General features: G+C 34.5%; 1 protein-coding gene across 3 annotated transcripts in view; it reads left to right on the top strand.

The window, feature by feature from the left end:
* LOC106078405 (thrombospondin type-1 domain-containing protein 4-like) overlaps window positions 1-12,754 on the top strand; it is a 42,678-nt gene that overhangs the window by 25,522 nt on the left and 4,402 nt on the right. For 2 of the 3 annotated variants that reach the window (XM_056029719.1, XM_056029724.1), the window contains exons 3-12: window positions 4,326-4,495; window positions 4,651-4,905; window positions 5,649-5,813; window positions 6,191-6,385; window positions 6,732-6,870; window positions 7,331-7,466; window positions 8,108-8,312; window positions 8,909-9,085; window positions 11,016-11,189; window positions 11,298-11,477. In XM_056029719.1, the coding sequence (XP_055885694.1) occupies window positions 4,326-4,495; window positions 4,651-4,905; window positions 5,649-5,813; window positions 6,191-6,385; window positions 6,732-6,870; window positions 7,331-7,466; window positions 8,108-8,312; window positions 8,909-9,085; window positions 11,016-11,189; window positions 11,298-11,477 (1,796 nt within the window). The remainder of the gene's footprint in view (window positions 1-4,325; window positions 4,496-4,650; window positions 4,906-5,648; window positions 5,814-6,190; window positions 6,386-6,731; window positions 6,871-7,330; window positions 7,467-8,107; window positions 8,313-8,908; window positions 9,086-11,015; window positions 11,190-11,297; window positions 11,478-12,754) is intronic. The other variant, XM_056029730.1, reaches the window with a different exon arrangement.

Genomic DNA, 12,754 nt, shown 5'->3' with positions numbered 1-12,754 from the left:
GATTTGATTGTTCAAGTCATTGTATATAAGGAGAGCAACAATAATATAGGTTGGTGATTTGATTGTTCAAGTCATCGTATATAAGGAGAGCAACAATAATATAGGTTGGTGATTTGATTGTTCAAGTCATCGTATATAAGTAGAGCAGCAGTTATATAGGTTTGTGATTTGATTGTTCAAGTCATTGTATATAAGGAGACCAACAATTATATAGGTTGGTGATTTGATTGTTCAAGTTATCGTATATAAGTAGAGCAACAGTTATATAGGTTGGTGATTGGATTGTTCAAGCCTCAGCCTCTGGTAGGCTTGACGGACATCTTGTTTGGGATAATCGTGAACAAAGCATACAAAGAACAACAAGCTGGTAGAGTTTGCAAAGGCTAAGAATTCTACAATAGAAGTAACAGAATTGAGAAACATTGTTTCGAACTTTTATCTTTCATTTTCTGACCTTATTTTTATTTCGATCCATTGTGACACATTTCTAGAGTTTATAGTCTACATTTTATGACCTAATTTTAATAATTACATAATTGTAACGGTAATAAAAATTACTATTTTCCTTCTTTTTTTTTTCCTGTTTACAAACATAGACGCACACATACACACTTGTATACTTCAACAAAACAACTAATATTTAAAAACAAAACAACTAATATTAAAAACAAAACAACTCATATTTTAAACAAAACAAAACATTTTTTGTTATTCTTCTCCTACTTTATGATCAAATAGTTTTGCAGACCAAACGTTTAGAAAAACAAAGGGCAGTATGGGAATCTAACCCACGACATTCGCTTCACACTCTGCCAGATAAACTCAACAGATATTCTTTCATTTAGCTTAAAATAATTTGATTCGATTTTCTACTTCCAATTTTTTTTTTTACATTTCCATCAGGAAAAAGAAATTAAGAATTAAAAAAAAAAAACTTAAAGACTCGTGCTTAAAAAAAAACATGAAAACGTTTCAATAAGTGGAAATAAAAATTGTCAACTTCATGTCATGCATTCTTCATATGAAATAGTTTGATTGATAATGAATAGAAAAAAAAACAACCTTTGACCTTGTCAACTACATTTATTAATATTGTAAAACAGTGGCATTTTATGTCACAACTTGAGAGACATTTGGGATAAAATGAATTGTTATCTAAAGTCTAGCGGATGATAGGTCATCATTCTTCCATCTATGTCTATGCCACACTTTTTACCAACTTGAATATCTTCCATAACCCTAACCCATAGCCCTAACCCTAACCCATAGCCCTAACCCTAACCCATAACCCTAACCCTAACCCATAGCCCTAACTCTAACTGCTGTCCTAATAAGAAACGAGCATTTCGCTTTTCTTTTATTGCCGATTATAGACCGACAAACTTTTTTTTTCTTTTCTCCTGTGCATTCTTTATTCTGACCTCCCAGGTCTCTAATGAAACCATTAAGAAAGAAACAAACAAACAAAAAGAGAGGAGATAAACGAGACCTGAAGTCCTTGTACTTCCTGCACAAGAAATAAACCATTTAACAAATATGTAAACATTCCCCATCTTTTCTCTAGACTTTGTTTTATTATTGCCCGTCAGTGCACAAATACACATTCAAAATGTTAACAGCACAAAGAACTTCCAGAGAATATGATCTCTGCAACCCGGCAACTAGAAATCTTTGACCTTTGATTGTTTAGAATAGAGTGCTGTATGCGCAATCTGGAATTTAGTTACGATGAACCCTTATACAGAAACGTATGAATGCAAGTCATGTTTTAAATTGAACTTTTTACGTTGCTGATGTAAATAATTGATGTTTCACTTCTGACACCACATAAGTCAAAACAAAACGTTGACAAAAAAAGGGAAATCAACTATTCTCCTCACTAATACAAATATATAAAATTTGTTGAGAGACAAACGTTTCAGGGATCTTTACATTGTCGCCATGATTTTAAACCATGGCTATAGCCTATTCCTCTCAAGATTTAGACGCAATCCAAGGGCGTTAAATTTATAAAAAGTGAATTTCACATTTGACTAGAGAAAGACCCTTAATAAAAATTACTAAACATTCTTGGACAGAATACTAATAAAGTTAAGAAGCAATAATACACAAAACACATAACTTATAAATACAAATAAGATAGCATAATAAAATACTGAGGACGAAAGGTAAAAGCACATTTCTTCTTCTATATGCTAAGAGAAATTTGTATAATTGCTCTTTCGTTTCTGGTGTCAGTAGAGCATGGATTTTAAAGCGTGAATCGGCCAGGAGAACTAATGACTTAGTAGAGTTAAAGTCACTCATTAACATGCATGACTAGATTAACACTTTGATACGCGTAGGATGTGATTATTTTCGTTTGTCTATAATGTATAAAATAAGAAGATTTAAAAATGATCCAAAAAGAGCTTTCTGTTTTGGGTAATGGGATGAATCAGTTAAATTTATTAACATTTATACAAGTTTTTAGACCTTCACTTTTAATATTATTTACAAGTCAAATATAATTTTTTAAAGCAATTCAGTCTGTATTCAGGCCCTAAGTGAAGTATTGGAAAAAAATCTTGCGTTGTAAAATATTTACAAAGTATTAACTTATAAGAAAACTGGATTATGTTTCTATTATAAAGTCTATACCTTTTTCAAAAAAACAGGTACTGTTTGTTTTTTGTTTTTATTTAACACAACTATATCATTTGTATCTTAGAGGGAAAAATAATAGTTATTGACGTGTGTTGCCTACCATGAAATAATGCTTCCAGCACAGCGTCCACCCAAAAAATGATCAGATTACCTCTGATAGATTATAGATAGATAGATAGATAGATAGATAGATAGATAGATAGATAGATAGATAGACAGACAGACAGACAGACAGACAGACAGATAGATAGATAGATAGATAGATAGATAGATAGATAGATAGATAGATAGATAGACAGACAGACAGACAGACAGACAGACAGACAGACAGACAGACAGACAGACAGATAGATAGATAGATAGATAGATAGATAGATAGATAGATAGATAGATAGATAGATAGATAGATAGATAGATAGATAGATTTAAACTATTTACGAAGTGAATTACACAAGCAAACATTCAACAAAGACAAAGACAATTATACAACTACTTGAAAGTATAAGTCAAAGGTTCGGCACGGTCTTTTATGTCCTAGTCATAAAAAGGCGTTAACAAGGATTACTTCAATATTTATCAACCTGCCTGTTAAGACAGGAGCAATAACCCAAGAACCGTCAACAGCGAAACTCTCTCCTTTTTTCTTGTCAACTGATTTAATATAAACGGGGGAGATAATCAAACGGTTTGTTGTTAGATTATGTGTATAGATTGAACTTCGACTTGTCACTTTTAGACAAGTGTCTGTGATATATCACTACCTTAAAGATTAAACCTTGTTGTGAAGTTGTTGGGATTATTAATCAATTCATAAAAGGGTTATATTATTATATACTATTCCTATTTATAGTCTGTGTGTTTAGAGCCTACTATTACGAACATCAATTTAGAATACACATGTAATCGTATTAAAAATATGTACTAGAGAAAATAACGAAATTAAATTTTCGTATAATGAAAGAGTTAATTTAATTTGGTTGTATCAAAGAAGGCGAGAAGGGTAATGTTGATAGAATAGACGGTAGACAGTATTTTAATTGCTATAGTAGAGAATCGAACAACAAGAATCGGACTCAGTGCAGTTGTTTGTGTTTACCGATTGGTTTAATGTCATTTATGACTTCACAGAAATGTTAGCATGCGTACTACTGAAAGGAATTATTAAATCAGAATTATTTCTTTGAATAAATGTAAAAGTGCAGCATCGTTTAGCCCAAAGACCTTTAATATATGTTTAGCATAATTTGACATCTTGATCTGTATGTAATGCATAATTTAGCATTTAGATCCTTATGTTAGCGAAGTTGAGCAAAAGAATCTTAATGTGCACTATAATTAAGCAATTGGATCTCAAAGCGCAGCATAGTTGATTAACCAAATGAATGAATAGACTTCAATAGAGCATAGTTTTTTTTAAGTAGTAAACGAAACAAAAGCTCACCAGAGAGTGGCAGCAACCAAAGAATTGAAATCGTGACAAATATTTGTTTACTTAGGGATAGACTAGCTGAATGTATTTAATGTATTTATCAAACACCCCCTATATATATATATATATATATATATATATATATACACATGTGTCTTTATCTATCCATCTCTCTCTCTCCCTCATATACCTATGTTACTACTACTACTAATGTTACCTCATGACTACTATTCACCACTTTTGAATTCAGCATTAAAAACGAAACGAGATGAAGGCATAATCAACAGTTACTGGGGTCTAAGCCCACCTGGTCAGTACAGTGGAGCAGGAACTGTGTTTACTTACGATCGAGGTTCGTCTAACTGCAAGGGGAACTGCATATACGGTGATGGGCCAACTAATGATGGTCTTGTAGTTCAAGTTAGTTCATCAATGTTGGTTTAGTCAAATAATTAAACCTTCTTGTTTTCAACTACAGTTAGCATTTCTTGTATCATTCCTAGCGTATTAATTATGATGTATCTTTTTTTATATGAAACGTTCGCCTTAAAATAAAATAACATTTTACTTTGCAGGTTTTATATTATGACAAAAATCCTGGGATAGCTTACACATTTATTCTTCCTAACAATGTTCCGTTCACGCCATTTGAAGGAGCAGCAACCTATAAGCAAGCTCCATCTGGACAACTCCAGCCGGATCCAAATAGTTTCTATCGGCACAACTCCAGCCTCCTTCAGCACCAAGGAAGACATCGTCTTAGACAGCAGCATTCCAATTTGACGGATGCCAGTCGCGTGTTTGAAGGAGAGTATTACACTGGCCACCATGTAAGTGTTGAAGAGTGCAAGGGTCAATGATTAAGTCGTTACTCACACATTAGCAAACTGACTCCTTCTAAGCCTAGCTCATTCTAAACCTAGCTCATTCTAAACCTAGCTCATTCTAAACCTAGTTCATTCTAAACCTAGTTCATTCTAAACCTAGCTCATTCTAAACCTAGTTCATTCTAAACCTAGTTCATTCTAAACCTAGTTCATTCTAAACCTAGCTCATTCTAAACCTAGCTCATTCTAAACCTAGTTCATTCTAAACCTAGCTCATTCTAAACCTAGTTCATTCTAAACCTAGCTCATTCTAAACCTAGTTCATTCTAAATCTAGTTCATTTTAAACCTAGTTCATTCTAAACCTAGCTCATTCTAAACCTAGCTCATTCTAAACCTTGTTCATTCTAAACCTAGCTCATTCTATTTTCTGAGTTACAATCTTTATAGGAATAACTTGTTTTATTTTAATAATTTAAAAAATAGATGCTCATCAACTTAATTTGAGCATTGAAATGTCATAAAGTTATTGAATTTAATGAGATGAAGTATAAAGATGTTAGAACACCAAACAAAACAAAAAAGACCAAAAAAAAATAATTTAACCGAAAAAAAGGTCAACGAAAAAATAGATGTAAGAAAAATATAATTTAAACTTTTTACCATTAAAAAAATATTTACAAATTGACTTTATTACACATTCTAAAAAAAAAACAACAGTTTGATTGGGTATCTCTATCATTCTAGTCCAGCAGATCCGAAGGTCGGCCAGACATAACTTCTGCGTTGTCCAGTCACAGCAAAGTTCCCTCTCGCCAGAACTCCTTTAATTACACCAACGCGAGGTATGGAACCCATACTCTTGGTGGTCGTGGTATGAGCTACACTGTTGGTGGTGAAACGCAGCCTCTAGTACGTATGCACCACAGTTTAGGTTACTACCGTACATTGTTTCAGACTAAGGGGCCACTAAGGGCTGTGATTTGTTGCTTCTTAATACTGACCTGTAACGACCCATTCCTTTATTCACAATGTTTGCCATTGAACGAATAAAAACTATACAATGGAAATGTTGCTTGTCTTTTTTAAGGATAGGACAATATGTCCAATACTGTGTCAGTGTTACGCCCTTTTGACGCATTTAATTACTTAAAATGTAATTATTTACATAATATCACGATTGATTCCAGCTTATGCTGAGATAAATTTTACCAAAATATGATATTTAATATTAATTTTTAGACTATTTCAGTTGTTGTTTTTTATAATTTAAATCTTTTCCTTTTCAGCCTGGACGCCACATTATTGAACGAGTTCAGTCCCCACCATTGGCCCACACAAGACCAGGTCACCCCAACATTCGTAAACTGCCATCTCCAGAATACATTGCCCACCCGAGACAACATCAGAACGCCCCATCTCTATCTGGTGAACCACTGTATCAGACGTATTCTATCAGTGGGCAGAACTTGGAGTCACGAGATGTACTTACGTTTTTTTCTTTTAAAATTATTGTACTTTATTTACATTAGTGTGGAGCTTAGAGAGCTTCTAGTGATGATAGTTGTTGTTGTTGGTTTTTTTTGGGGGGTGGGGGGTGGATGGTATAATAATTTAAAAAAAAAACAAAAAAACTTTTCACTTTGATCCAAAGTCTCCATGTTACGTAGGATAGCCTTTGCAATATACATTTGTTCTTGACACCTTAAAGAAGCAAAGTCTTGACGATATCACTGCATAGATTCACTTAAATATTACACTGGGAAGCCAAACTCAACACTTCTCAATAATGATGCATACGAAAAGTTTTATATTTTAATTCTTTGTCAGGCTGAACATTTTGAAAGAAGTAGCAGCTCAAATGAAATAAATACAAGTCAATCTCTGGGACAAGTCAGAGGTCACGGAAGCAATCTATATAGGTGGAAAATTTCAGGTTTCACCGACTGCACCCATACATGTGGAGGAGGTAGGGTATCGATAACAATGCTACACCTTATAGATCGCACTTAGCTGAAGACGGGGCGGTGCCAGGCTAAAATTTATAGAGAGCAACAATTGTCTGCATCCCTAAGAAATAAAAAAAACTTAAAATGTTTTTTTTTCATACTGTAAACACTTTCTTTTTTTTGAGAATATGAACCTGTTAGAACTTTGTTTCGCTAATATAAAAAAAAAAAACAGCCCTACGAAGAATGTTTTACCTTTGTACTACTCAATTGATCAATAGACAAATCAATAAAGATCAATAGACAGCGCTCTGCCAATTTTCACAAATATTTGAAAGAATAAATTATGTACAATTGTCCAAAAATCTATTTTATCATTTTATTTTATTTGTGGTCTTTAGTTCTCTAATTAAATTATTTTTCTTGTAACTTTTGTTACTGGCTGTAGATTATTTAACATGCTTAATTTGTCTGCTTTAGGTGCACAGAGACCAAATATAGTATGTGTATCAGTATCCAGTCGAACCCAAGTTGTGGTAACTCCAGAAAACTGCTTAGAACACCTGAAACCCAAGATCCAAACGGTACAATGTAATACACAGCCTTGCGAACCAGCGTAGGTCTCATGGAATCCTTCATTTTCAATATCGTTTCGTTTACTAGAATCCAGATAGTGTCTAGTATTTGTTTCCATTAGACAAGACGAAGGCCTCCACATCTCCTTATGATTCAATAGTAGACTTTTATTGATCTGAATGTTCAATGACTAGAACTGAGAACTGAATATCACAAAGTGGTTTTCTGTTGTTTACAAGTTCCCCTTTCAGACCTTACGATCTATAGGGCAGTTTATTTCAAGGTCATGTTTCTGTGGCCCACGATTTTCAAGGGTGTCATTTAACCAGCACAACGACCAACCACCTTTACTTTTCCCTATCTAATATCAGATACTCATTAGAGCTGTGTGACCTCGGGGGCGCCCTAAAGATCTCGCAATTAAAAATTCCCGCATTCGAACCCTGGACCCCTCGGTTTGGAAGTCAAGCGCTACACACCCTAGGACGAAATGAATGAGCAATAAAAGCTAACCAATGATTGAAGCGTGCAGTCAGAGCTGACTCTGAGTATGATTTTTAAAGAAAGATGTTTTCAAGTACTGTATTTCAAATGTGTGTTGTTGTTGTTTTTAATGCTATATATAGTATATGTATTAATATCTGCAGTCTAAGTGTTTATTTCTCTGTTGGGTTTATTTAGTTGGGAGGCCAAAGAGTGGTCTGAGTGCAGCGTGACATGTGGATCAGGCACTCAAACCAGGATTGTAGAATGCCAGCAGAGGTTCTCAGCCTTTTTGACTTTGAAGGTCTCAGCGGACCAGTGTGGATTGGGCACCAAACCAGCTGTGTCCCAACAGTGCGAGACGGACTTCTGCTCTCAGTGGAAGACTGGGCCATGGAGTGAGGTATACAACAGGGGCGTAGCTAGGAATTTTCCATCGTTTGGGTGCCCGGGGGGGGCTTGACCTCTTTGGGGGCTCCTGCACTTTTAGTAATATTTAATTTCTAAATTAAAAAACACTCATTTGGATTTTCAAATTCTCCCCCCCCCTCCTCCCCCACCCTAGCTACGCCACTGGTGTACAAGATCTATTAAATCATTAAGTTATGAAACTAAACTTCAATTGAGGGTTTACATTATTTATTTTTAATATAGACGTAGGCCTATATTGTTTTCAATATAGTTTAGCACATTTAAAAAAAAAAAAACGACGCCGCCATTTCAAGATTTTGGAGGGAAAACTAACAAGCCTATTTTCTTTGATAAATCTATAATGATATTAAAATTATGTTATTAATGAATCAGATAATAATAGATATATTATGTTACTTTCTGTTCATAATTAGTGTAGTTTTAGTTTCCTATAAATTCAATAGATCATTTGTTATTTTGATCTAGGTCTTGAATGCAAAGTATAAAAAAGACTTTATGTTGTAAATGAATATGCAGTACAAAAAAGAAACTTATAGGCCTACTACTATTTCTTACTCTATCCTAAAGTGCACTAAAGTTTGTGGAGGAGGCGATAGAACGAGAAGTGTTCAATGTGTTGATAAGCTGGAAAATGAAATTCCCGCCAGCCACTGTACTGAAGCAGCACCCAAATATTTTGAGCGATGTAACACTCAGCCCTGCTCATCGGCGGCACAGTGGTGGCTAACTGACTGGTCAGGGGAGGTAATCACATACATAGAATATAACTTCTCAGTTTGGATTAGTTTAAGATGTGCTTAATGTATTCGTTTCCAGAAAAAAACGTTTTTTGTTAACTAGATTTCAGTATATGTACAAAGTTCTGCAACACTCAGGACACCATATATGACATTAAAAAGTCTTTAGTGATCCTACTATGAATGTAGCAATCATTTCCATCACAATAAAGAGAAATGTATAGCATAGAATAAAGTGCAAAGCCACCTATACATATATGTCAACTTCTCATGATATTATTCCAAAGCCACAAATAGCTGTAAACGTTTAAGACTCAAATAATAGAGTAAAAGAAAAAAAAATTCCCATCATTTCATTAATCACCTTTATTTGACCAATTTGCTGCCATTTTGGTCTGGATTTAGACTTGCTAAGGCCCTAGTCTATTTGAGATATGGTGCCCTTTATAAATCAAACTCTCCCACTGGCAACGCCCTTGTTGTTTACTATATCAATCATTTTTACTTTGATTGATTAAAACTATTCCATGAAACGTTTTGAGGGAGGCTTCCAAGAAAGGGGGGGGGGGCTAAGCTCTAGGTTAAGTTGGGGGGGGGGGCCTAAGCTCTAGCTTATCTTACTTCTAGACAAATCCAGCACTGGGAATCTCCATCGCAAACATAATTATAAATATTTCCCTACAGTGATTGAACAAATAATGATAATGATAGTCTTATCCACCCATGTACCGTTTAAATAGTTTTAAACCTTTATAGTTGATATTGATATTGCCATTAAAGACCAAAGACCGTAATCCGTAAATGTGCACATTAGGCCTACCTAGCTAATCTGCAAATTAACTGATTTTCGCATTTTACCTAGGTATGTGCACAGTAACGGCTTCCCTACAATTAAGGTTGAGAAAGTTTCTCTAGTATTGTATGATGAAAAGCAGCCATCAGGTGCTCACAAGTGGATATCGTGTTTGTTTACGTCAGTGGTGGGCCAACAGATGCTAAAGAGAAAGGGTATAGTCAGAATATACAGTGCAAAATAAAAATATGGATCAGATAATACAGCGTGATGAGGCCAAAAAGCAAGCAAAGAAAAATGTGAGCAGTTTCTAATGCAAGACTCCCGAACGTCGATGAAGGTGTGACACTGTGAGAATTAAAATACCAGAAGTTGATAAAGCTAAAAAATAATACCGGTCGAATTAAGCTGTGGTTGTTTTGTTTTTTTAGTAAAACTGAACCTTTATCGAGGATGGCGTTCGTAAATCTGGTACTGAAAGCGGAATTTTAAAACAATTGTATGCAAATTCTGAATTCGGTGTTTGCAAAGAGAGAATACTAATTATTATGGATCATATTCTTGCCGTATTAATATTTTTTTACTTTAAGCAGCAACAAAATAACATAATTCATATAGTCAGGATTTCAGAAATGTGAATGCAAATCTAAATGTAGGCTACTACAAATAGATGTGCTTGTCGCACAAAGCAATTGCTATGTAATTCAAAGTGTTACCAATCTACACATTATTTATTCATATATTTTACAAATGCTTTTCCATAATAGAAATATTTTTTTTATTCTGATTTTTGTATAAAAGTTCTTTAATTGGTTGTGGATTAGGCTAATTGTTGATTGTTTGATTGTATCAGTTTTCTCTTTAGATGTCTATAAAATATTTAAATAACACTACTAAAAATAGTATTTTTCAGTGCTTAGTACGAAATTCATCTAGGTAATTACGACATTATTTAGGTACTATGAGAAATTTTCTATTTTCCACACATTAACGGATTACCCTAGTTCATCTGAACAATAGCTTGATAATCTGCAGAATAGCGGATTTTTGCACTTTAGCGGTAACATTGACACATTCTGGATCTGTGAATTGACTTTTAAGTGTTGACTTAATTGGAGCTAAATCTATACTACTTTTACTCTAGTGCTCAGACACTTGTGAAACAGACAGGCGAGTTCGTTCAGCTATTTGTTTAAACAAAAGGGGGAGCATCGTGCCTTCATCTACGTGTAACAAGCCAGATTTACCAATTATGGAGGAGTCGTGTCCCCTGAATAAATATTGTCAAGGCACATGGTTTGTTGGGCAATGGAGTAAGGTAAATCAAGAACAAACTTTTATATCAATAATTAGATTTTATGTTATAACACACACAAAAAAAGATGTCAGTGTGTAGATCTAAAACGAGACTGTTTCCTTTTTGCAGTGTTCTGCTGAATGTGGCAGTGGTAAAATGGTTCGTCAGGTTGTATGTATTCAGAACCTGCAATCTTCTATGAATATTGTCAAGAATGAAGAATGCAACCTCAGGCATAAGCCAAAGACAGAGGAACCTTGTGTCAATACAAACTGTAATGCCAAGTGGTACGCCTCTCCTTGGTCAGAGGTAAAAAAAAAAAAAGTAAAATGGTAACTTTTAAAAAAGTTTGATTAAAAAGATTACTATACATATTTAGATCGAGATCAAGTTATCAAACATTAGGAGAAGTAAATATTTAAATGAATAAAATATATGGGGTACATATGTTGACTTAAGTAAATTCACTTTCCCACTTTAATATTAAAACCTAGCAAATACATATTGTTCACTTGTTTAAAGAGTTAATTCTGCCCAGTGTGCGGCCGAACATTCCGGGCTCACATAGGTCTCACCAGCCACATGAGGAGGCATAAAACCCCAGCGCAAAGCCCTCAGCCCCCTGGATGACAAAGTGGTCATTATCGAACCACGATGGACGAACTATATAACTATATATATAAAGAGTTAATTCATACATATGTTTCAAAACTAGTTAGTCTAGATCAGTGATGCCCAAACTACGGCCCGCGGGCCAGATCCGGCCCGCGACGTAGTTTAGACCGGCCCGCCAAAACATCGGCACAAAAAGATAGGAAATAGAAAAAAATTAAAAAGGTTGAAAAATGTATTTTCTATGTTAGGATTCACTTTTTTCTTTGATGGATTTCATTCTAATTTTTCTTCTTGTAGTAGTCACGTTAATTTATTTTTTTTCTATACGAACACAAGTTGTTGTTTTTTTGGCGACAAGAATTAACAGTTGTTTTAGAGTCTTGGATAGTTCCACGGCTGTCTTGAGCTAGCCGTGTCCTTGACATCTCATGAGTATAACACAGCTCATCTTTTCTGCATCATTGTGATTCGTGTTCTTCTGACACCAACATGATTGGTGCCGTTCCATGTAACATTTGTTCGTTATTGTAATGGGATGGTCGAAGAAACGAAAATTGGAAGTTGAAACTTTCAGGACAAGTGGACAGATCTTTATTTTGTTTGTGGAACATAATAAGTCAATATGTGTGATATGTACATTTATGTTTTTAAGTACAAATAACATAAAATGCATTCTAAAACAAACCATTACAAAAATATTGAGGCATTGTTGTCTTGAGCCGCAAAGAATAAATTGGAAAGTTACGTCAAAAGTTGAGTAGAGTTTTGCGATTGGCGAAACTATTGACCAAGAAATCAAGAAATGAGTCGGCTGTAATAGAGGCTACAGAGTTGCTCACATTTTAAGAAGAGAAACGAAGCATAAAAAGTTGATTGCTGGCAGAGATGGAATAAACTCGTCCAGAAAAAAGCAACAGTTGTAGCTTTCAGCTTTTCTGACATAAAAATTGCAAAATGAGTGAAAGATAGTG

This window comes from Biomphalaria glabrata, chromosome 1 (genome assembly GCF_947242115.1).
Source record: "Biomphalaria glabrata chromosome 1, xgBioGlab47.1, whole genome shotgun sequence".
Classification (NCBI taxonomy): Eukaryota; Metazoa; Mollusca; class Gastropoda; family Planorbidae; genus Biomphalaria; species Biomphalaria glabrata.
Note: the sequence above shows the minus strand (reverse complement) of the source record. Positions and strands in the feature narration are given on the sequence as shown.